We start from the raw sequence: 26,662 nt of genomic DNA, 5'->3' as shown, positions 1-26,662 counted from the left end.
CAGATGGCCCGGGCAGTCAGATTTTATTGGAAGGAGGGTGTAGGCCAGGAAGGGGGCTCCGTTACAAAGATTAAGACTGAGTATGTAATGAAAAAGATTCACCTACAGCAGGAAAGGTTATTTTAAAGATCTTCTTGGCTCTATTAGTGACAAAGGCATGGGAATGCAAATCTATAGATATAAAAGCTGCCTTTTTGCAGGGGCATCAGCTCCAGAGAGACATTTTTCTCCATCCTCCTAAAGAAGCAGCTAACACAGAAGGGGTACTCTGGAAGTTGAACAAATGTGTATATGGATTAAATGATGCATCTAGAGTGTGGTACTTTTCGGTAAGGTCAGTCTTGTTAAAGTTAGGCTGTTGCCATTTGAAAGCAGATCCTGCAATATTTTACTGGCACTATAAAGGAAATTTTGCTGGCATCTTTATGATGCATGTCGATGATTTTTTGTGGGGTGGGACTAGTGATTTTGAAGCTATTGTAATCTCTGGTTTGAGAAACGAATTCAGGGTTGGAAGTCGGGTTTCAGGTGCATTTAAATATATTGGACTGGAAATCGGACAGACTAAGTTAGGGGTAACTTTATGTCAGCAATTTTATTTGGAAAGCATCAGCCCAATAGCAATTAGTCGTGGCCGGGTTTCACAAAAAGACGCAATGGTTTCGAAGATAGAAAAAGAGCAACTGCGAAGTTTAATTGGGCAACTAAACTGGTTAGGTAGACAGACTAGACCGGACGTGAGTTTTGATGTCTTAGAGTTGAGTACAAAAATGAATGATCCCAAAGTGGAAGACATAATAAGAGCAAATAAAGTGTTGGCCAAACTAAAAATGCAGGAGTGTGTTTTGAAGTTCCTGGTTTTAAGTGATCTTAGGCATTTGAAACTCATAGTTTATAGTGATGCGTCCTATGCAAATTTATATGATGGAGTTTCAAGCGCAGGAGGTTTTATAATTTTCCTTTTGGGGAACAATGGTAAATGTTGCCCTCTTGTGTGGGAAACAAAGAAAATAAGGAGAGTGGTCAAAAGCACTTTGGCTGCTGAGACGTTAAGCTTAGTGGAAGCGGTGGATATGGCCTTTTTTTATAAGTCAGATATTGACAGAAATTTTGGGATTAGGGGATTTGGGTAATATACCTATTGACTGTCACATTGCCAATGAATCCCTGTGGGAAAATGTGCACTCTACAAAACGTGTCAATGAAAAGAGGTTACGGATAGACATCGCAAGTTTGAAGCAGATGTTGGACAGAGGGGAAATAACAAAAATTAAATGGGTTGACAGTAGCTATCAACTATCAGACTGTTTTAAGAAAAGAGGGACTAGTTCACAGAAACTTTTGGATGTTGTGAATGAAGGGCGTCTGTTTCTATGAATGTTGTTTTTCTTCTACTCAAAAAAAAAGGGGGGAATCACGTGTGTGTTTTCGTTTCTTGAAATTTTAGTTTCTTGAAATTTTGTTTTCACCTAATTGTTTTTTTTTCTCCAAGGAAGGGGAGACTGTTAAGTAATGGGTTAAGAGACATTACAATTAGTTATCTCATTTATGTTAAATGTTGAATGATTGACACTGATATGTAAAGGGGCTTCAGGCGGCCTCCGGATCAGGTGATATGCAGAGTTCTGTGTAGAGTCAGTTGGAACAAATAAAAGTGGTTTGATGAAAAAGGAGCAGAACTTTTGCCTCTTCATATCACAGCATCGAATACGTTTAACATCGTGTCGCATCTTTTCGTCCGACGTCACTTTGTCCAACGACACTTCGTCCACGTCTTTTGGTCCAACGTCTTTTTGTCCGCCCGTCTTTTGGTCCAACGTCACTTCGTCCAATTATCCAATTACAAATTAACTCCGTATAAAACCATTTAATTGATAAAATGCAAGTACAATACAGCAAATGAATTTAGTTGCTAAAATGCAAGTAATTGATAAAATGTAAGTAAAATGCAAGTTGAAAAATGCAGTTTAAAAATCTAAAAATGCAGTTAAAAAATATAAAAGTTTACTAATTACTTCAAATTCCCGAAATTACTTAAAATTGAAGTAAATTATAAGCAACATTCCTCAAGAAATCAATTTTTGTTGTAGAATCATATTCAACGACCAATCTTTTGAGGCGTTCAGTTATTTTCTTATATCGCGTACATGAAGTCGACTGATCTCCCCGAAGAATTTGAGCCTTTTTGCCTATTATGAACCCTTCCTCTCTTCCTTCAGAGTTTTGATTAACCTCCAGATATTCAAATGAGCTCCACCCACCGAACGCTTTATGGCAGAATGAAACCTCTCAGCAGCATTATTTCTTCTCGGTAGATCTTGTAGAACACGCTGATTAACATTCCATACAGCTGTCGGGAATGTAGGTGTTTCACTCCTTCGTCTGGCACCACGTCCTCTCACAATGCCTATGTAAGTCAAGTCGAAGTAAACGATGAATTCAGCAGGTATTTCTTCATCGTCTATCAAATCTTCATAAGCCTCTTCGACATCTTCAAAGGGGAGGAAAGCTAATGCTGAAAAACATCGAATTTTAAGACAGAATTCAGAGTCTGTATTGTATTTTTCTTTGAGGCCTAAATCGGTAATTTTTCGAAACACAGATTGGCTCAAATGAAACAAACATGCCACGACAGATGAATTAAGGAATGATGAATTAATTGCCTTGTGAACTGCAACTTCGAAATCTGCCATGATATCAATCGGATCTGCATTAGGTTGCATAATTTTCAATTGGTCAAAGAATAATTCGTATGTCTGCTTTCTTTTATTCGGCAGTAATGCAAAGACCCGTGGAAAACGGCTTCCTTTAACTTGTAAATGAATGCAGAACAGTTGAAACCACTGTTGTGGCACAATCTTGAATGTCCCATCGCATGCCCAATGATGATATGATGCTAAATCCTGAAGAGCACTTTCTGATGCGAATATTAGTAAGCGCTGTTGATCCTCGGCGCCCGAATCGTATCTCAGAAACTGTTCGCCATTGTCAAGTCTACAATATTTATCAGGTATTTCAAAACCGTGTCTAGCCGCTGGATTAGCGGGAAATCCAGAATTTTTTTGTCGGCACCTTTGAATAGTTCTTGAGACGACGGGCAACCTAGGGAGTTGAGAGCAGGTATTTTCTGATAGCTGCATAAACTTGGCCGCTAGTATGCTACGCGAACTTGCTGCTATGTTTTCCACCGCTTCAAGCTTTAATTCTGCAACTGCTTTTCTCGCATTTAACGAATCAACATCAGCTGGATGAAGGTGCTCATTAGAGAAATAAATAATTTTCGGCTCATTGTTTTCCGTTACCATGTGAATCCGCACTGAACATAGCCTTCTTTTCTCACATCTCCAGTATTCTTTTCCTAGGTTTGGACTGCTCGAATGAAAATCGTAGATATAGTTATTTCCATCAGCTACTTTCCTTTTACTCTTCATTGACACAATGAACTTTGCCATTTCGGGATGGGCGAATTAAGAAAGAGAACGATAATATCTATCCTTTAACGAGGCTCGTTAAAGGAAAGAGAACGATAATAACTATCCTTTAACGAGGCTCGTTAAAGGAAAGAGACCGATAATAAAAACCTTTATTGCATAAAAAGTTAATGTGGGGAGTGGAGTAGAGTGCTACAAGTTACAAAAAGTCAAGTTACAAAAAGTCTTAGACAAAAAAAATTATTAGTAAACTTTTTGATTTTTTAACTGCATTTTTAGATTTTTAAACTGCATTTTTCAACTTGCATTTTACTTGCATTTTATCAATTACTTGCATTTTAGCAACTAAATTCACTTTCTGTATTGTACTTGCATTTTATCAATTGAATGGTTTTATACGGAGTTAATTTGTAATTGGATAATTGGACGAAGTGACGTTGGACCAAAAGACGGGCGGACAAAAATACGTTGGACCAAAAGACGTGGACGAAGTGTCGTTGGACGAAATGACGTCGGACGAAAAGACATAGCACCGTTTAACATACTACAATAAGGGAAGATCTGAGTGATATTCCGTTAGATCAACCTGTCATGATTATGTATGTTGATGGCAGTGCATTAATAAGCCCCACTGGCCAGAGACTGTCTAGTTACGCAATCGTGGATCAGGATGGCCTGACCCTAGGAGCGGACGCTTTTCAGACCCCTTATTCAGCCCAACAAGCCAAACTTTTTGCCCTTAACCGTGTATGTATACTTGGGGCAGATCGCCGGGTAAATATTTACACTGACTCACGATACGCCTTCGGGGTAGTTCATGACTTCGGACAACTCTGGAAGAACAGGAGATTCCTTACCTCGGCAGGCACGGAGATATCCCACCGGGGTTTAGTTAATGACCTACTGCAGGCCCTCCTTATGCCCGCGCAGATTTCCGTCATTAAATGCGCTGCCCATACAAACGGTAAGACCCCAGTTGACATTGGTAATGAACGAGCAGATTGTGAAGCGCGGACAGCCGCGCAAACTCAGCAAGTGATGGTGCCTAAAATATTGAGTCAGACTAAATGTTCTGCAATAAATAGGTCTGCCTCTGACAAGCCAATGCCAACCATTCAAGACGTCATAAGGTTATAGAAGGACGCTCTTAAGAGTGATAAACAAATGTGGAAACGGTTAGGTTGTACATATAATTCTGTTTCTTCTTAATGGACCACGCCAGCACATCAGACTTGTATGTCTGATGTACTAGCTTTATGGGTCATCGAATGTGTACACTTTGCAACTCACTGTGGGGCTCGGGGGACTAGTGATTTGTTACTGAACACTTGGTGGCACCCTAAAATGCAGGGGCTGGCCCAGAGTATCAGTAATCGGTGTTTGATTTGTCAGCAATATAACACCAGCAAAGGTATCCCTTGTGGTATGGGGCAAACCCCGTTGTCCAGTGGTCCCTTTGAGACGCTCCAAATGGATTACATTGAGTTGGAAAGGTGTCAATGTTATAAATTTGTTTTGGTCATTGTGGATGTGTTCAGCAGATGGGTTGAGGCGTATCCGACTACCGATAATAAAGCTGCTACTGTGGTTAAAGTTCTGATGCGGGAATCATTCCTCGGTACGGCATACCAGCTCAGTTAAGTCCTGATAACGGGCCTCATTTTATTGGACAGATTAACAAGGAGTTCTGCTCCCAGTTGGGCACACGCCAGCAGTTACACTGTGCGTACAGACCGCAGGCGGCCGGGTTGGTTGAGAGACACAATCAGACCCTCAAAACTAAATTGGATAAATTAAGAGCAGACACGGGACTGACATGGCTTAAGTTGCTCCCCGTTGCCCTCTTCCAGCTGCGGGTTACGGCACGGCTCTCTCCTGCCGAGATCCTTTATGGAAGGCCCCTTAGGACTCCCTGGAACCCAGTTCCCAGACTGTTTCAGTTTCACCATATGACTGAAGAAATTACTACCTATGTTCTAGCCCTCACTACGGTCCTCAAGGAGCTCCATGGCCAGGTCCGCGCCTCACCCGTCACCGTCCCCATTACATAGCTCGCTTTCAGTGCAGCCTGGTAGTTATGTCATGGTCACAAATTGGACTTGGAAAGGGTCGGAGCCATGATGGGAGGGGCCCTTCCAAGTTCTCATTACCACCCCCACTGCAGTTAAAGTGGAGATGCAGAGTGCTTGGGTCCACCTCCACCACTGTAAAAAGGTCAGTCACTAACCTGCCTCCCTTACCCAGCGCTGTTTTACAGGTGTGGAGCATGATGGGTTGACTACGCACCGCCTGTGTAATCTTCGGCCTCTCCTCGCTTGGAGTGACATCGGCGGCGGAAATGGAAAAGGGAAATATCATCTACATCTGTAACCCCAACCAAACTACAAAGACGTTCCACTTATGCAGCGGTGACGTTCTTCGCTGTACCCATATACGAGGACATGGTATCGACTCATGGAAGGTCATCAGATTAACGGACAATGCAGGACTCATGAAGCAATTGCACCGGTCCCGGCGATGGGAAGGGAACATTGCATGGACATTGCCTTGTTTTTGGAGTACATGTAAATTTGATTTTGGATGTGCCATAAAGGTAAAGTCAGACCGTGCGGAGAGGGTAGGAAGAGGTTGTGAGAGAGAGGGGGGGGACTAGAGAGAGGACGGAGCGTGTGAGAAGGGGAGTACAACTAGAACGTAGGTTATCAGGAGATATACTTAATTCATTTAGGACCCAGAATGAGGGAAACCTGGGCAGTATGAATCTCTTCTACCAGATCTACCACCGCTTGTATGGCCAGTGACGGGTTGTCTGTTATCCGAACCCCGCATCGGTGCATCTGTTACAACACCACCTCGTTCCATTGAACGCCGGCCTCCAGCTCCTTTGTGGCTGGGTGAATGTCTCTCATATCACTGTTGGGACTAGGGCTTTCCGCATTGATAGGAGGCCCGAATGGGTGTTCCAAAGCTGGATAAACTGGGCTACTGGGCGATCCCTGCTCAGCCGATATATTGATTGTGATGCTAGCCTGTACACGGAGCATAGAACATAGAACATAGAACATAGAACGATACAGCGCAGTACAGGCCCTTCGGCCCTCAATGTTGCACCGACATGGAAAAAAAAACTAAAGGCCATCTAACCTACACTATGCCCTTATCATCCATATGCTTATCCAATAAATTTTTTAATGCCCTCAATGTTGGCGAGTTCACTACTGTTGCAGGTAGGGCATTCCACGGCCTCACCACTCTTTGCGTAAAAAACCCACCTCTGACCTCTGTCCTATATCTATTACCCCTCAATTTAAGGCTATGTCCCCTCGTGCTAGCCACCCCCATCCGCGGGAGAAGGCTCTCGCTGTCCACCCTATCTAACCCTCTGATCATTTTGTATGCCTCTATTAAGTCACCTCTTAACCTTCTTCTCTCTAACGAAAACAACCTCAAGTCCATCAGCATTTCCTCATAAGATTTTCCCTCCATACCAGGCAACATCCTGGTAAATCTCCTCTGCACCCGTTCCAAAGCTTCCACGTCCTTCCTATAATGAGGCGACCAGAACTGTACGCAATACTCCAAATGCGGCCGTACTAGAGTTTTGTACAACTGCAACATGACCTCATGGCTCCGGAACTCAATCCCTCTACCAATAAAGGCCAACACACCATACGCCTTCTTCACAACCCTATCAACCTGGGTGGCAACTTTCAGGGATCTATGTACATGGACACCGAGATCCCTCTGCTCATCCACACTACCAAGAATTTTACCATTAGCCAAATATTCCGCATTCCTGTTATTCTTTCCAAAGTGAATCACCTCACACTTCTCCACATTAAACTCCATTTGCCACCTCTCAGCCCAGGTCTGCAGCTTATCTATGTCCCTCTGTAACCTGCAACATCCTTCCGCACTGTCTACAACTCCACCGACTTTAGTGTCGTCTGCAAATTTACTCACCCATCCTTCTGCGCCCTCCTCTAGGTCATTTATAAAAATGACAAACAGCAACGGCCCCAGAACAGATCCTTGTGGTACGCCACTCGTAACTGAACTCCATTCTGAACATTTCCCATCAACCACCACTCTCTGTCTTCTTTCAACTAGCCAATTTCTGATCCACATCTCTAAATCACCCTCAATCCCCAGCCTCCGTATTTTCTGCAATAGCCGACCGTGGGGAACCTTATCAAACGCTTTACTGAAATCCATATATACCACATCAACTGCTCTACCCTCGTCTACCTGTTCAGTCACCTTCTCAAAGAACTCGATAAGGTTTGTGAGGCATGACCTACCCTTCACAAAACCATGCTGACTATCCCTAATCATATTATTCCTATCTAGATGATTATAAATCGTATCTTTTATAATCCTCTCCAAGACCTTACCCACCACAGACGTTAGGCTCACCGGCCTATAGTTACCGGGGTTATCTCTACTCCCCTTCTTGAACAAAGGGACCACATTTGCTATCCTCCAGTCCTCTGGCACTATTCCTGTAGCCAATGATGACCTAAAAATCAAAGCCAAAGGCTCAGCAATCTCTTCCCTGGCTTCCCAGAGAATCCTAGGATAAATCCCATCCGGCCCCGGGGACTTATCTATTTTCACCTTGTCCAGAATTGCCAACACTTCTTCCCTACGCACCTCAATGCCATCTATTCTAATAGCCTGGGTCTCAGCATTCTCCTCCACAATATTATCTTTTTCTTGAGTGAATACTGACGAAAAGTATTCATTTAGTATCTCGCTTATCTCCTCAGCCTCCACACACAACTTCCCACCACTGTCCTTGACTACTACTAGGATACTACTTTTTTTTAATGGCACAGCGACCAATGTTTTGTCACCCCCATTTTCCCGCCAAATTGCTATTGGGACTCTAGTCCCCACCACAGTCCCCTGCCCCTCTGCGTGGATACTGCACAATCAGTTGGCACGCCGGGCAGTCTCAGCCGAATTCTGCGAGAACTGGATAAAACCTCAGGTTCTAGCACCCAACCAGGGCCACTCAGCCGGATGGGGAATTCAAAGCGTCTTGAAACTGGGAGGTGTGGGGGGTTCCTTGGCGGTCAGCGATAGGAATTATTTTATTTGTAGCCTTACCATCCTGGGAAACGAAAACTTGGGAGCCCTCAGGGCAATAACCAAGGAATCGGCTCAGCTGTGGTTGTTTGCCATGCAGAACCGGTACGCTCTTGACTATCTTCTGGCCCGTGAGGGTGGGGTATGTGCCATAGTGCAGGGCAAGTGTATCATGGGAATTCAAGACCTAACCGCTAACATCACTACATTATGGATCGCTTACGGGATCACCTGGATGGTATGCAGGACCCTGGCTCTTGGGGTAACTGGGGATTCGGAGGTTGGAAGGACTGGTTGATAAATATGGTCATGTATTTAGCAGTGGCACTCGGCTGCATCTTTGTGGGCCTGGCCATCCTTAAATGCGTGATGGGTAAAATGCAGGGTGCACTGGAACAGATAGACGCCCCTAGAATCTTGGCTGTTAGGATCCACAAGGGTGCAGCGGATGACGTGGTGCTGCAACAAGAATTGGAAATGCAGCGACAAATCTTCTTAGATGAGGGGCCGTAGCTATGGATTGGACCGATAGGTTATCATGAAATGATAAAAGGAGGGAATGAGGAATTGAACAAACGAATGTGATATAAAATAGGATTATTAGTTATGTAATGAACTCCAATTGGCTTTATTGGTTGGCCAATTGGAGTATGAGCTCCCTCAATGATAGCTCATTGAGGGGGCCCATATAATCACCTGTGTAGGCTTTGTGGGCCAGTCTTAAGTTGACTGGACTGCTAGCAGCACTGTTTGTAGCTGCTCCTGTAATATTGTTATTGTAAATAAATATTGGTGTGGTGACGGAACTCCTGCCACCCGTGGATTACTACAGTGGCAACGAGGTAAACTACGAATTTTGCGGAGACCAGCTGCCACACTCGGAGGGTAAGCCTTGCCATTTTAAAAATGCCATTTTTTGGGAGGTTAGAGGCTTTCGACCCGGCTATTGAGGACTGGTCCCAGTATGTGGAGAGAATGTTTTACTTCTTCCGGGCAAATGATATACTGACGGACGAAAGGAGACGGCTTATCCTGCTGTCGGCGTGCGGACCCTCCGCTTTCGCCATTATATGTAGTCTGACTTATCCCGATGCGCCGGACACGAACACTTTCCAAGAAGTAACTGAATTGGTGAAAGAGCACTACGACCCAAAACCACTCATTTTGCGTAGGTACAGATTTTACACAGCGAAGCGGGAAGACAAGGAGTCAGTCACGAATTTCTTGACCCGCCTGAGAAGGCTGGCGGAAAAATACGAGTTCGGCCCGACGCTAAATGAAATGCTTCGGGACCGGTTAGTGTGTGGTATAAACGACCTCACAATACAGAAACGCCTGTTGGCGGAAACAGAGCTAGACTGCAGGCAGGCGTTACAGCTCGCACTGTCCCTAGAAAAGGCAGCAAGTGGGGCGCCAATGGAGGTAGATACCTGTGAGAAGATCTACCACAACGGGTTCTGCTACCAGATAGCTGCTCTCAGGAAAAACCCGAGGAATAGAGGGAAAAATGAAAACCCCAGAACTGACCCCAAGTCTGCCAGGACTAACTGGAGACAGAGGGAAGTACTGGCTGAGGCTCCCCAACAGAGAAGGACCATTTCTGGCACCAGACAGAGTGGGGTAACAACGACAGAAACCTTAGAAGGAGGTGCAAAAGAGGAATAGCAGGTGGGGACGCAGGGAAGTACACAACCTAGACGCCCCATCCTCCTCCGAAGGGGAACAATTATATAAAGTAGACGAGTCAGGCTTACATCCATTAGAAGACAGAGTAAGGGCAATAAAAGAAGCCTCGGCTCCCACCACGGTCCAGGAGTTACGATCATTTCTACGGTTGGTAACCTATTATGGAAAATTTATTGAAAATAGGGCGTCCATCCTAGAACCCCTCCACCAGCTACTAAAAAAGGGGCAAGAATGGAAATGGTCCACCCGCCAAAACCGAGCATTTAGGGACATTAAGGAACAGCTGTCATCCGAAAATGTCCTAGAGCATTATGACCCAAGGAAGGAGTTTGTGGTCACTTGTGATGCATCCCCATATGGGGTAGGAGCCGTCTTAGCCCATAGAGCAGTGGTTCTCAACCGGGGTCCACATGGACCCTGGGGGTCCATGTAACATTATTGGGGGTCCACACAAAAAAAATACCGAATTGGGGGTCCACGGTGATATTTTAGTGGTCCATAGAGCAATTCTACTTCAGAACAATTGTTATTACTGAGAATAATTTTTTTACAGTAATCTACACCATATTAAAATACTAAAAGTAGAAATATTCATGTAGCTATGAATTTTTTATGGCAATCAAGTAGAAGAAAAAACTTTACATTTGACAGTGTCGTAAATTTAAAGTTACCTAGAACAAATGGAGGTGAAAATCACCCATCTTTTCTCAGGTAGCAGGCAGCGACCTTAGATGTTTGTTTTCATGATGAATATTCACCTCTCTCTCTCTCGCACTGACAAAGGTCAAAGAGAGATTATAATCTATCTAATTTACCTTGAGGGCTGAAGGGGCTCAGAACCAAAATGGTGCATTTGCTGTGGCCCTAATTGTCCCACTAATCTCCCTTGGGATTCATAAACTTATGGGTGAAGAGAATATGCCTTGCTTTGCCTGGAACGCAGTTTTCATATGTTTAATAAAGTTCATAGTTCGATTCAAACTATTTTTCTTTCAGATTTTTCATCCTAACTCAAGTTATGAATAACATTTCTTTACAGGAGACCCTCATTGAATTACAAAGTGATGAAATATTGCACGCAAAATTCAAAGATGGGAAGCATAATATATGGAAAACAAATGACACTGCTAAAAAGTACCCACTACTCTGGGATAAAGCACAGCTCTACGTTATAGCTTTTCCATAATCTTACCTTGTTGAATCAGGATTTAGTCGTTTTTTTCACTTATTATCAAAAGCTCGTAATAGACTCGACATTGTGAAAAAGGGTGATCTTCGACTATCATTGACCTCGATGGAGCCGAATATTAAAAAACTCGTTGAGCAGCATCAGCCACAGGGATCTCATTGAAGAAATCTGCATTTTTTTCTTAATTACTCACTATGGGGGTCCACAAAAAAAATTAAGAGGAAAAGGGGTCCATGGGTTAAAAAAGGTTGAGAACCACTGCCATAGAGGAAGGAATGGGGAAGAACGGCCAATAGCCTATGCTTCGAGGACCTTGGCGATGGCTGAGGGGAAGTACGCCCAAATCGAGAAGGAAGGACTGGCGGTGATATTCGCAGTAAAAAAATTTCACCAGTATCTGTACGGGCGGAAATTCACCATAGTGACGGACCATAAGCCGTTATTAGGGTTATTAAAAGAAGACAAGTCATTACCCCCGATTGCATCAGCTAGAATCCAACGCTGGGCGTTGCTACTGGCGGCATATAAATACGTTCTGGAGCACAGATCGGGAACGCGAGTAGCACATGCAGATGCTTTGAGCAGACTTCCCCTCCCGGACACTCCGCCGCAAATACCAAAAGTAGAGGAGACAGTAATGACTCTAAATTTTTTGGACACCATACCAGTAGACGCACAACATATTCGGTTGTGGATGCAAAAAGACCCAGTTTTATCCAAGATGAAGCATTTACTGCTAACAGGGGAACTGGAGAGACCAGTGGAGCCCCAGATGCACCCATACTGGAGCAGAAGGGACCAAATTACCGTAGAAGACGGTATCCGATTATGGGGAGCCCGGGTAATCGTCCCAGCTCAGGGCCGTCAGGCAATCTTAACTGAGTTACATCACGGACACCCAGGGGTGCTAAAATGAAGATGCTAGCTCGAAGCTACATTTGGTGGCCAGGTTTGGACACAGACATAGCAGCTTTGGTACGTCGGTGCCAGGAGTGCCAGCAGGGGCAAAGAGTGCCACCAGCGGCGCCATTGCACCCGTGGTAATGGCCAGGCAGACCGTGGACCCGCCTGCATATTGACCACGCCGGCCCTTTCATGGGCTCAATGATTTTGGTGATAGTGGACGCCCACTCCAAATGGTTGGACGTCCACCGGGTAAACACAGCAAGCACAGCATCGACCATTGAAAAGCTCAGGGCCTCGTTTGCAACACATGGACTTCCGGAGGTATTGGTGTCGGACAACGGAACGGCATTCACAAGTGGGGAATTTGGAAAATTCCTGAAGGAAAATGGAGTCCGTCACATCAAAACGGCCCCTTACCATCCAGTGACCAACGGCCTGGCAGAGAGAGCGGTCCAGACACTTAAAGCGGGACTCAAGAAGCAGCCGGCGGCGTCAATAGACACAAAGGCCTCCCGCTGGCTGTTTGATTACAGGACCAGACCGCATTCCACAACGGGCATACCGCCAGCTGAACTCTTAATGGGAAGGCGGCTGCGAACGAGGCTGAGTCTCCTTTTCCCAAATTTAACAGGGAAAGTGGAGAAACATCAGGAGGCCCAACACAGGGGGCATGATAATAGTCGGCAGCAGAGACATTTACAGGTAGGGGCACCGGTTTGGGTCAAGAATTATGGGAATGGACCAACGTGGGTCAAAGGCACGGTAGAGTCCCAAACAGGGCCCATATCCTATAAGGTTTCAATAGGAGGTAAGGTGCTGAAGAAACACCTAGACCAAATAAGGGCAGCGGAACCACGCCTGGAGGCAGGCGAAGCAGGACCGCCTCAAGCTGGGATAACCCAGACGGAAAGGATACCCACACCCCAGCCCAAAGCAATATCTCCAGACCCGTCATCCAGTCATCAGAGTCGGAGGTGGACACACTCGACAAGGCCGCCGCGACACCTCTCCCCGAGGAGGAGGAAGAACAACTTCCAAGGAGGTCGTCAAGGAAAAGATGGGTACCTATAAGGTACACCCCGCCCACTTTGGAGAACGACCTGGCGGACGACACAGAGGTGACAGACCCAGACATGAGGAGCAGGGAGAAGCTCAGAGGAATGCCAGCTGGCAGGAATTCCTCGGACCTTGGAGGGGAGGGGTGTAATGAACTCCAATTGGCTTTATTGGTTGGCCAATTGGAGTATGAGCTCCCTCAATGATAGCTCATTGAGGGGGCCCATATAATCACCTGTATAGGCTTTGTGAGCCAGTCTTAAGTTGACTGGACTGCTAGCAGCACTGTTTGTAGCTGCTCCTATAATATCGTTATTGTAAATAAATATTGGTGTGGTGACGGAACTCCTGCCTCCCGTGGATTACTACAAGTTACAATAATGTAGATGTGAGCCAGTCTGATAATAGTGAGTTCACAAACAAAGGACAAAGGGTTTCAGAAAGCATGGCCAGGAAGGGGGAGGAAGCTTCGTGGAGGATGGGGAAAAGGATGCTGGGTAACAAGAGGCCCAGAGTTGAGGAATGCGAAGTGAGCCAATCAGGATATATGGCCAGGTCAGGAGGTGTATAGGATGACCTATGGGAATCTTGTATGTGAAACTTGATGCCATTTGAATGATATTTGCAGAGATTTCTTTGTCTCCGATTTCACTCGGTTCCGGGGCTTCAGAAGACCGCCTGTGTGTTCCGAATCTCTGTGGAGCGAGTCAGCCTTGCAAGTTGGTTAAAAATAAATAATACTATACCTACAAATCCATCTCGACTTTTATTGAGGCCAGACTGATGGGTAAAGAACTCAATATTGTCACGGGGAGCATGGGACTCTCAAACCAAGATTCAACACTGGAGGCCACAGAGTGACAACGTGCCAAAGGAGTAACTGGGGATTTGCTAAGTGAGAGAAGGCAGAGTCTTGCTATTACCAGCTCGAGTCCCAAATGGTATGTTGCTTCCCTCGAGCCACGATAACATCGTAGAAATGGTGCACGGCACCTTGGGGAGGGGGGAGACGACGGGTGGGAAAGAGAGCCTGCAGAGATGATCCATTCAAAATCAACGCTATAGGGAGGAAGATGATTGAGGCCCTGCAGTCAGATTTGAGGAGGAAGAAGGAAGTTACAAGACAGAATCTCACAGGTAGCAACCTCTGGATCACTTCCAGTACCACAAACTAGAGGGAATGAAAATAGAAGAATATGACAGGTGTGACAATTGGATGATGTGAGGAGAACTGGATTATAAATGTTGTGGGCGGGGAAGGCATGATGGCGCAGTGGTACCTCATAGCACTGAGGACTGGGGTTCGATCCGGCCCCGAGTCACTGTCCAGGTGGAATTTGCACATTCTCCCGTGTCTGCGTGGGTCTCACCCCCACAACCCAAAGATGTGCAGGGTAGGTGGATTGACCATGCTAATTTGCACGTTACTTGGAAAAAAAAAATTGGGTACTCTAAATTTATTTTTTAAAATGTTGTGAGCAATTAAAGAGTTAAAAGACTGGGGTTGGAATATGTTTTTTTTTAAAGGAATTTTGTGTTGCAGGGCGTGGGTGGTTTTAGCAGGCCGCAGATTAAATTGACAACGGAATGTGGTTTTCAGCCTTGGCTGAGGCACAGTGGTTAGCCTGGGGAATTCCCTGGGGAGTTAATGTGTTTTGCAGCCTGTAAACATTAGTGGTTTTTCAGTTTGGGGAGTTGAGGTCATTGCTGGGTGCAGCCAAGTAAGGCAGAGCGTTATTTTTTAAGGCATTAGAGAGGCAGTTGTGGAGAAACTTTGGAGAGGAGAGTTGAATTCTGATCTGCCTGATGGTGAGTCCATAATTCTTCCACAGTAAGATAGATTGAGAGCTGTATGTTTCTATTCTTGTTGTTTAATGGGAAATTGAATAGTACTGTTTAAGGTGTAAACTGTAAGCAGCTCTTTTTGGGTGGGAGTTAAAAAGTTTAATATTGTAGTTATATTAAAGTTTCCTTGAAAAGAAAAGCCCTATTTCTTCATGCAATCACTCCTGAAGTGAATCATTCTTCCCGCAGTCTTTCAAATAAACTAAAATATTGGGGTTTCGGTCCGGTATCCTAGACACTGTTGGGGTCTAGTCTGGGATTGTAATACAGGTTAACACATAACACATTGGGCAGGGCTTTAGACTCCTGGACCATTTGGGGCCAGTTCTGAGGCAGGAAGAACCTGTTCAAGAAGGACTGGCTACATCTGAACAGAGCCGAGGCCACTATCCTTGGCTGTGTTGACAAAGAGTCATCCAGACTCGAATCATATCCACATGTTTTGGGCCTGTCCAAAGTTTGGGGGATTCTAGCAGGGATTCGCTGACGTTATGTTGGAGGTTTTGAAGGTGAAGATGGTCCTGAGTCCAGAAGTGCCGATCTGTGGTGTGTCAGAAGAATTGGGAGCCCAGGGGGCGTGAAAGGCTGATGTCTTGAACATTGCCTCCCTGGTAGCCCAGAGGCGGATCTTATTGGAATGACGGGACTCGGGGCCACATACAAACATTCGGGGCGCAATAAATGCTAGCCATAGAATTCCTACAACATAGAAGGAGGCCATTCGGCCCATCGAGTCTGCACCAACCTTTGAAAGAGCACACTACTCCAAAAGCCCACTTCCCTGCCCTATCCCCGTAAACCAGTAAGCCTACCTAACCTGCACACCTTTGGACACTAAGGGACAATTGATCATGTGGGTAGCATGGCAGCAAGGTGGTTAGCACAGTTGCTTCACAGCTCCAGGATCCCAGGTTCAATTCCCAGCTTGGGTCACTGTTGGTGCGGAGTCTGCATGTTCTCCCCATGTCTGCGTGGGTTTCCTCCGGGTGCTCCGGTTTCCTCCCACAGTCCAAAGATGTGCAGGTTAGGTGGATTAGCCATTCTAAATTGCTCTTAGTGTCCAAAAGAGGTTGGATGGGGTTACAGGGATAGGGTGGTGTTGTGGGCTTGGGTAGGATACTCTTTGCAAGGGCCAGTGCAGACTCAATGGGCCAAATGGCCTTCTTCTGCACTGTAAATCCCAAGGTCTACGATCTATGGCCAATTCACCTAACCTGCACATCTTTGGTCTGTGGGAGGATAACAGGGCACCCAGAGGAAACCCACACAGATATGAGGAGAATGGCGATTTATGGGCTGAAGAGAATAATATAGCGACATCCGACTGGACAGCTGATCCATAGGTTGACAACCATGAAATCCCAGAGTAAAGACTCCTGCCCCAACAGCTCACCTCTTCTTTCTATAAATCTCCACCTCCACCATCCCCACCCCCTGATCTGAGAGCTCACCAGCATAAATCTCATTTTTGGCATCTCGAGATTTTTATGGCCATGAAGTGATTTGTGCCCATGGCTAACGGGCGCATTAAATCGCACCTATAAATCACATCTAAAGTCATTCTGTCAACAAGCGATGGAGCAGTGAAAGAGGAGCACCACCAATCCCTCCCCACCCCCACACATCCCCCAATCCCCAAGCCCAGCAAACCGGTAAGAGGTCACCATGGTTACCTGGTCTCCCCATGTGGTGATGGTTGCTCCTGACTCTGGTAAACACCATTGTGGACATGAGTGGGCTATTAAGTGGGCACTTACTGGCAGAATTGCTGGCAGCCACACCACTGTGATTTTCACCACTGGTAATATGCCATGGTGGAGGGAAGATGTCGGGATCCCCTCCCAGTGCTTTCTGCCACCATGTCACCGTCTCTACCACTTCCCAGTCTATTTCCCAAAGCGGTCTATAGTCCTTTCCTATGGCCTGGAATTTAAGGGTGGAGATATATCCCCCCCCGACAAAATGTTTGTGGTCAGCCCATCCACCCAAACCCAGCTGACCCGCAGGGAGCAGCCTTAATTGTCCCCATCTGGTAGGAAATCACATCCCAGCAAGCTGCCAGCTAATCTGATTTGCCGGCAGCTCTGTAGTGCCTGCAGCTCCTAAATTGAGTAATAGTTTCAGTATATGAAGAATCATAGAATCCCAACAGTGCGGAAGAAGGCCATTTGCCCATCGGGTCTGCACTGACTCTCTGAAAGATCATTCCATCCGGGTCCAATCCCCGCCCTATCCTTGTAACCCCACCTAATCTTTGGACACAAAAGGGCAATTTAACATGGCAAATCCACCTAAACTGCACATCTTTGGATTGTGGGAGTAAACTGGAGCACACGGAGGAAACCCACGCAGACATAAGAAGAAAGAACGGTAGAAAGAGGGAAAATCGACCATGGATATCTAAGGAAATAAGGGAGAGTATCAAATTGAAGGAAAAAGCATACAACGTGGCAAAGATTAGTGGGAGACTAGAGGACTGGGAAATATTTAGGGGGCAACAGAAAGCTACTAACAAAGCTATAAAGAAGAGTAAGATAGATTATGAGAGTAAACTTGCTCAGAATATAAAAACAGATAGTAAAAGTTTCTACAAAGATATAAAACAAAAAAAAGAATGGCTAAGGTAAATATTGATCCTTTAGAGGGTGAGAAGGGAGATTTAATAATGGGAGATGAGGAAATGGCTGAGGAACTGAACTGAATGGGGAGCCAATGGATGTGGTATATCTGGATTTCCAGAAAGCCTTTGATAAGGTGCCACAAAAAGGTTGCTGCATAAGATAAAGATGCATGGCATTAAGGGTAAAGTAGTAGCATGGATAGAGGATTGGTTAATTAATAGAAAGCAAAGAGTGGGGATTAATGGGTGTTTTTCTGGTTGACAATCAGTAGCTAGTGGTGTCCCTTAGGGATCAGTGTTGGGCCCATAATTGTTCACAATTTATATCGATGATTTGGAGTTGGGGACCAAGTGCAATGTGTCCAAGTTTGCAGACGACACTAAGATGAGTGGTAAAGCGAAAAGTGCAGAGGAAACCGGAAATCTGCAGAGGGATTTGAATAGGTTAAGTGAATGGGCTAGAGTCTGGCAGGTAGAATACAATGTTGACAAATGTGAGGTTATGCATTTTGGGAGGAATAACAGCAAAAGGGATTATTATTTAAATGATAACATATTAAAACATGCTGCTGTGCAGACAGACCTGGGTGTGCTAGTGCACAAGTCGCAAAAAGTTGGTTGACAGTTGCAACATGTGATTAAGAAGGCAAATGGAATTTTGTCCTTCATTGCTAGAGGGATGGAGTTTAAGACTAGGGAAGTTATGCTGCAATTGTATAAGGTGTTAGTGAGGCCACACCTGAGTATTGTGTTCAGTTTTGGTCTCCTTACCTGAGAAAGGACGTACTGGCGCTGGAGGGTGTGCAGAGGAGATTCACTAGGTTAATCCCAGAGCTGAAGGGGTTGGATTATGAGGAGAGGTTGAGTAGACTGGGACTGTACTCGTTGGAATTTAGAAGGATGAGGGGTGATCTTCTGGAAACATATGAAATTATGAAGGGAATAGATAGGATAGATGCCATCAGGTTGTTTCCACTGGCGGGTGAAAGCAGAACTAGGGGACATAGCCTCAAAATAAAGGAAAGTAGATTGAAGACTGAGTTAGGAGGAACTTCTTCACCCAAAGGGTTGTGAATCTATGGAATTCCTTGCCCAGTGAAGCAGTTGAGTATCCTTCATTAAATGTTTTTAAGATAGAGATAGATAGTTTTTTGAAGAATAAAGGGATTAAGGGTTATGGTGTTTGGGCCGGAAAGTGGAACTGACTCCACAAAAGATCAGCCATGATCTCATTGAATGGCGGAGCAGGCCCTAGGGCCTACAACTGCTCCTAGATCTTCTGTTCTTATGTTAAAGTGGAAACTCTATATAGACAGTCACCTGAGGCTAGAATTGAACATCTTCCCTGGCTCTCTGAGGCAGCAGTGCTAAGCACTGTGCCACCATGCTGCCAAGTAGTATCATGGATCCCACAACATTTTGGACGGACCTGCCTAGAAGACCCCAGAGAGGGAGACTTTTTTCGAGGCCAGGTGAGGAGGCTTAAAGTGGGAAGTACAATCTTGGGAGAGGAGCCTCCAATGGGAACAAGAGACACCCATACCCAAAAAGGAGGTACCCCCGTCCAATTCATGCCCAACAGAAGGCCGCACCATGAAAGCGGCTGGACCACCCAGCCTGCCTCTGCCTTTCCCTGCTGGGCATGACATAGAGGTGGAGGCTAGATTAAGTCCGTGTGGCCAATAAAGAGCTTCAATAGGCCCAAGAATGGGCGGGCTGCCTGGTGCCTCCCCCACCCATTGTAACATGGAAGGCAGGTATGGGGGTGGACAGAAAAGTGGCAGGCAGGCCACCTACTCTGTTTTATGAGCTCTCCATTACCTGGGCCACCTCTTTGAAAAGAGGTTTGTGGTTTTACTTGTATTTTTTATTGAATTGGAACAGTTAAGGGGGAATTCATTAAGGGTTATACATAGATTACTGTAGCTGTGTTGAGTCTTTATGGTTGCAGTACTATCTGTTAATTCCCCCGAAGTGGATCAAGTGCACATGTTACTGAGGAGGAGACAGAAGGCGGGGGAGCAGCTGAGGGTGATGGTGGTATGACTTTGGGGCAGCACGGTTGCATGGTGGTTAGCATAAATGCTTCACAGCTCCAGGGTCCCAGGTTCGATTCCCGGCTGGGTCACTGTCTGAGCGGAGTCTGCACGTCCTCCCCGTGTGTGCGTGGGTTTCCTCCGGGTGCTCCGGTTTCCTCCCACAGTCCAAAGATGTGCGGGTTAGGTGGATTGGCCATGCTAAATTGCCCGTAGTGTCCTAAAAAGTAAGGTTAAGGGGGGGCTTGTTGGGTTACGAGTATAGGGTGGATACGTGGGTTTGAGTAGGGTGATCATTGCTCGGCACAACATCGAGGGCCGAAGGGCCTGTTCTGTGCTGTACTGTTCTATGTTCTATGACTGCACAGATATCCAAGGAGATCATTCCGTGGTGGGCAAAAGGAGACGAGGAAGTGCACCTTGGCAGGGAATGTGAACCAGGTGTGCCAAGATCTGGCTGAGCACTGGGCTAGGGTCAAAGTGACTAAAGTGGCAGACCCGATTCGGTCAGCCATCGAGAGAGTAGAGCAGAGGTTGGACACACATAATGCATCGCTTCAAAACTTGGAAGAGTCGGTGGCGGACCATGAGGGCTGGTTGGCCTCGTTGGAGGCAGAGGTTGCGCTCGTGGTGGAGAGCCAAAGGAAGCCGAGGGAGAAAGTGGATGATTTGGAGAATCAGTCGAGGTGGCAGAATCTGCAGATTCCAGGGCTGCCCGAAGGCCTTGACGGAACGCAGGCCACAAAGCATGCAGCAAGTATGTAGCAGAGCTGCTGGGCTTCCCAAGACTGGGATAAACCACTTGACCAGAGTTAAACCCGTAAGAAAGAATCAATGTGAGTCCTTATTATAATATTTAAATTGCTATCCTGCCTCCAGGGAGAGCGGGTCGGCTTCCACTTCACCTCCATCAAACCTGAGAATGGACAGCTTGGAGTAACATTTCAGAATTTCTAACATTCTCTGACCCACACATATTTGAAAGGAGTTTAAATTACTCCCAAGAACCAGGTCCATCACCACCTTCGCAAGTGCAGTTAGAAATGGGACATAATGGGGGCTTTGCCACTGGCATCCATGTACATAAATGAATAAAAAAGCATCAGATCATGGCTGATCTGCATGTCAAGCTTCATTTATCTAACTTTGCTCCATATCCCTGGATATCCATAGTATGCCTACAGTGCAGGAGGCCATTCAGCCCATTGAGACTGCAACGACCCTCCGAAAGAGCACCGAAGCCCACTGTCCTGCCCTATCCACCCCTAACACCACCTAACCTGCACATCTGCACATCAAGGGCAGCACGGTAGCATTGTGGTTAACACAATTGCTTCACAGCTCCAGGGTTCCAGGTTCGATTCACGGCTTGAGTCACTCTCTGTGTGGAGTCTGCACATTCTCTCCGTGTGTGCATGGGTTTCCTCCGGGTGCTCTGGTTTTCTCCCACAGTACAAAGATGTGCAGGTTAAGTGGATTGTCCGTGCTAAATTGCCCTTAGTGTTGGGTGGGGTTGCTGGGTTATGGGGATAGGGTGGAGGTGTGGGCTTGGGTAGAGCCAGTGCAGACTCGATGGGCCGAATGGCCTCCTTCTGCACTGTAAATTCTATGGGATCATAAAACATCATTGGACACACTAAGGGGCAATTTAGCATGACCAATCCACCTGGCCTGCACATCTTTGGACTGTGGGAAGAAACCGGAGCACCCGGAGGAAACCCGCAGACACAGGGAGAACGTGCAGACTCCACAGACAGTCACCCCAGGCCGGAATCAAACCCAGGTCCCTGGCGCTATGAGGCAGCAGTGCTAACTACTGTACTAACAAAACATCTATCAATCTCTGTGCTGAAAATTGTTGGCAGAAGTTCAGAGCCTTTTGGAAAAGGTTCCAAAATTCCCCAACTGTTTCTAGATTGTCCTGCCTCAAACTATAATATAATAATAATAATAATATGTTCTTGATTCGCTCGCTACCTTCTCGAATCCTGTTAACATCTTAAACTATTTGAGTAAATCGTCAAGTTCTGTACTCAAGGAAATACAAGATAAATTTATGTGGCCTGTCCCTATAATTCAATCATTGAAACCTCAGCATCATTCTGGTAAATCTGCATGATATCGGCTCCAAGCCTGATATAAATCAAAAAATAGTTATGACACGGGAGGCCATTCAGCCCATTGTGTCAGCACCAGCACTCCGAGTGAGCAATTCACCAAATTGCGGCCGTGTTAGGTTTGTTTGTGGGAGAGCACTTTGGAGATAGTTACCACAATTCGGTGTATTTCACTGTTGCAATGGAGAGGGATAGGGCCATACGGCAGGGCAAGGTTTATAATTGTGGGAGGGGTAATTATGATGCAATTAGGCAAGAATTAGGGAGCATAAGATGGGAACTGAAACTATCAGGGAAAGGCACAAATGAAAAGTGGAGCTTGTTCAAGGAACAAATACTGCGTGTCTTTGATAGGTATGTCCCTGTCAGGCAGGGAGGAAATGGGCGTGTGAGGGAACCATGGTTCACAAAAGAGGTTGAATGTCTTGTTAAGAGGAAAAAGGAGCATATGTAAGGATGAGAAAACAAGGTTCAGTTGGGTCGCTTGAGGGTTACAAGGTAGCAAGGAATGAGCTAAAAAAAAGGGCTTAGGAGAACTAGAAGGGAACGTGAGAAGTCATTGGCCCCAAGGCTTTTTACTCTTATGTGAGAAATTAAAGAATGATCAGGGTGAGGTTAGGGCCTGTCAAGGACAGTAATGGGAACTTGTGCATGGAGTCAGAAGAAATAGGAGAGGCATTGAATGAATACTTTTCTTCAGTGTTCACCAAGGAGAGGGGCCATGTTTTTGAGGATGAGAGTGTGATACAGACGGGTAGGCTGGAGGAGGTAGATGTTCTGAGGAAGGATGCATTAGCAATTTTGAAAAACCTTAGGGTCGACAAGACCCCTGGGCCAGATGGGATATATCCAAGAATTCTTCGGGAGGCAAGGGATGAGATTACAAAGCCTTTGGCTTTGATCTTTGGGTCCTCACTGTCCACGGGTATAGTGCCAGAGGACTGGAGAGTGGCGACTATTGTTCCTCTGTTCAAGAAAGGGAATAGGAATGATGCTGGTAATTACAGGCCGGTTAGTCTTACGTCGGTAAGTTAGTGGAAAAGGTCCTGAAGGATAGGATTTGTGACCATTTGGAAAGATGCAGCTTAATAGTCAACACGGATTCGTGAAGGGTAAGTCTTGCCTCACAAATTTGATTGAATTCTTTGAGGAGGTAACTAAGTGTGTAGATGAAGGTAGAGCACTTGGTGTCGTATACATGGATTTTAGTAAGGCGTTTGATAAGGTTCCCCATGGTCAGCTTATGAAGAAAGTAAGGAGGTGTGGGATGCAGGGAAATTTGGCCAATTGGATAAGTAACTGACTATCACATAGAAGACAGAGAGTGGTGGTGGATGGAACATTTTCAGACTGGAGACCAGTTACCAGCGGTGTACCACAGGGATCAGTGCTGGGTCCTCTGCTATTTGTGATTTTTATCAATGACTTGAAGGAGGGGGCTGAAGGGTGGGTCAGTAAATTTGCTGATGACACCAAGATTGGTGGAGTAGTGGATAAGGTGGAGGGCTCTTGTAGACTGCAAAGAGACATTGATAGGATGCAGAGCTGGGCCGAAAAATAGCAGATGGAGTTTAACCCTGATAAGTTTGAGGTGATTCATTTTGGTAGAAAAAAATTGAATGCGGATTTCAGGGTCAACGGCAGGGTTCTGAGGAATGTGGAGGAACAGAGAGATCTTGGGTTCATGTCCACAGATCTCTGAAGGTTGCTACTCAAGTGGATGGAGCTGTGAAGAAGGCTAGTAGTGTGTTAACATTTATTAACAGGGGGCTTGAGTTTAAGAGCTGCGGGGTTATGCTGCAACTTGGGGGCAGCAGGGTAGCATGGTGGTTAGCATAAATGCTTCACAGCTCCAGGGTCCCAGGTTCGATTCCCGGCTGGGTCACTGTCTGTGTGGAGTCTGCACGTCCTCCCCCTGTGTGCGTGGGTTTCCTCCGGGTGCTCCGGTTTCCTCCCACAGTCCAAAGATGTGTGGGTTAGGTGGATTGGCCATGCTAAATTGCCCATAGTGTCCTAATAAAAGTAAGGTTAAGAGGGGGGGGGTTGTTGGGTTACGGTATAGGGTGGATATGTGGGTTTGAGTAGGGTGATCATGGCTCGGCACAACATTGAGGGCCGAAGGGCCTGTTCTGTGCTGTACTGTTCTATGTTCTATATACATGACCTTGGTGAGGCCACATTTGGAGTATTGTCTGCAGTTCTGGTCACCTCATTGTAGGAAGGATGTGGAAGCATTGGAAAGGGTGCAAAGGAGATTTACCAGGATGCTGCCTGGTTTGCATGATAGGTCTTATGAGGAAAGGTTGAGGGAGCTAGGGCTTTTCTCTTTGGAGCGGAGGAGGATGAGAGGCAACTTACTAGAGGTTTATAAGATGATGAGGGGATAGATAGAGTGGACGTTCAGAAACTATTTCCTCGGGTAGATGTAGCTGTTGCAAGGGGGCATAATTATAACATTCAGGGTGGGAGATATAGGAGGGATATCCAAGGTAGGTTCTTTACTGAGAGAGTGATTAGGGTGTGGAATGGACTGCCTGCTGTGATAGTGGAGTCGGACACTTTAGGAACTTTCAAGCGGTTATTGGATAGGCACATGGAGCACACCAGAATGACAGGGTGTGGGATAGCTTGATCTTGATTTCGGACAATGCTCAGCACAACATCGAGGGCCGAAGGGCCTGTTCTGTGCTGTACTGTTCTATGTTGTACCCTCAAACAAACCATTGTTTGCAGGAAACTACCCAGCCTTCAGAACAGCGACCACGACACCACACAACCCTGCCATTGCAATCTCTGCAAGACATGCCAGATCATCGACATGGATACCACCATTACACGTGAGAACACCACCCACCAGGTGCGGGGTACATACTCGTGCGACTCGGCCAACGTTGTCTACCTCATACGCTGCAGGAAAGGATGCCCCGAAGCGTGGTACATTGGCAAGACCATGCACATGCTGCGACAACAGATGAACGGACATCGCACAACAATCTCCAGGCGGGAATGTTCTCTGCCAGTCGGGGAACACTTCAGCAGTCAAGGGCATTCAGCCTCTGATCTCCGGGTAAGCGTCTCCAAGGCGGACCTCAGGACGCGCGACAACACAGAATCGCTGAACAGAAATTTATAGCCAAGTTCCGCACACATGAGTATTGCCTCAACCGGGACCTTGGATTCATGTCGCATTACATTCATCCTCTACCATCTGGCCTGGGTTTGTGAAATCCTACCAACTGTCCTGGCTTGAGACAATTCACATCTCTTTAACTTGGGATTACCCCTCTCTCTGGATCTGTAAAGACTTAATTACCTGTAATTGCTCGCATTCCAAGTATTGTCTTGCATCTTTGACTTTGTCTATATATATATATATGTTTCTGGAACACCTCTTCATTCACCTGAGGAAGGAGCAGTGCTCCTAAAGCTAGTAATTTGAAACAAACCTGTTGGACTTTAACCTGGTGTTGTAAGACTTCTTACTTTAAACAGTGTGGCATAGACTATTTAACCATCTAGATAGTGTTTCTATTTTTAAAGTAGCACAGCCATCAATCAATGCAAGTTCCAAATATTTCTCCATTACCTTATTGACCCCTTCTTCGTTTGCTTCAACTTTCTTTTTGACTTGCATCAGCTGCCACATGTCCTTCACCGGGCCCGTGCTGCTGCTGGACGTGGAGAACCTGCGGAGTGGCACTTGATCAGCAGCCTGGCTGCGGGCCAGCAGCTCGGGGGCACTGGGCAGCTGGCTGAGGGACTCCATGGCAGTCTGCAGCCTGGCCACCTTCTCCTCCAGCTGGTGGAAGAGCGAGACCGCCCTCCCGTTTTCCCCGGTCCGGGGGGACCTGCTGGGGGACCTGCCTGTGCTGCCGCCGCCCTCCTCCTCCTGCACGGGGCTGGTCGGGGTTTGCGGCTTGATGAACTCATTCTCCACCTCTCCCACCGTCTTCTGCGCCTCTCCGATGTGCAGCTGCTCCAAGATGCCGTGCAAGAGGGCGTGCAGCGCGTTGAAGTTGCAGACACCCACCTCGGGGGTGCCAATGGCCAGGTTCGTCAGCTCGGTTAAGGTGAACGTGTGTGTCATCTCTCTAACGATCACACATATGTCTCTCTTTTTGTGTTACTGTATTTTAATGCTAGCTCAAAAGTGCAAACCAAAGTCAGCGGCGAGCAATGGAACTTTATTGCCACCAAAGAGCCGCCCATTGAGCAAGCCCACCCAATCAGCCCCCCTCCCCCAACCTTTGCAATACCACAGTTGCTAAGTGACCGGAGCTGCCCCCATGGAAACGCCTTTATTCGGGCTGGTCCTGTCACCTGGGCTGCAAGCAGCCAAGGCAAAGGGACTTGGGTGACGTTTCTGCATCAGCTTCATCCCAGCAGATTGGTTTTGCCCAGCTCCAACCCGGGATGAATGGTTTCCCCCTTTGCACTGCCCGCAACAAGGCTTTTCCTATCCGCTCTGAAAACATCTGGGGGTCCATGGCAGCCAGTGTGTTCCAAGGACTGAATCTGTGAACCCACACCGACCTTGATGGCTCGCCATGGGCTTTGTCTGATGACCTTCTACTGGAGCAGGGTTGCCCACCGCCCGTTTTCTCACTGACCCTCCATATCCAAGTGTGATTTCCCCACAATGCAGGAAGAAGGACAGGGTGGGCGAGAGTGCAGTGGGATCAGTA

The 26,662-nt window shown here is 46.4% G+C and overlaps 1 protein-coding gene across 1 annotated transcript in view; it reads right to left on the bottom strand.

The window, feature by feature from the left end:
• The window catches only part of LOC119978797 (uncharacterized protein C16orf96), a 215,449-nt gene extending 189,249 nt beyond the window's left edge, over nucleotides 1–26,200 (bottom strand). The window contains exon 1 of the mRNA XM_038820672.1: nucleotides 25,564–26,200. Coding sequence (XP_038676600.1) covers nucleotides 25,564–26,064 — 501 coding nt within the window. The 5' untranslated portion in view covers nucleotides 26,065–26,200. The remainder of the gene's footprint in view (nucleotides 1–25,563) is intronic.
• Between the last annotated feature and the right edge of the window lie 462 nt (nucleotides 26,201–26,662).

The sequence above is a fragment of the Scyliorhinus canicula genome, chromosome 15, assembly GCF_902713615.1.
Source record: "Scyliorhinus canicula chromosome 15, sScyCan1.1, whole genome shotgun sequence".
Classification (NCBI taxonomy): Eukaryota; Metazoa; Chordata; class Chondrichthyes; order Carcharhiniformes; family Scyliorhinidae; genus Scyliorhinus; species Scyliorhinus canicula.
This window is presented reverse-complemented; position numbering and strand designations above follow the sequence as displayed.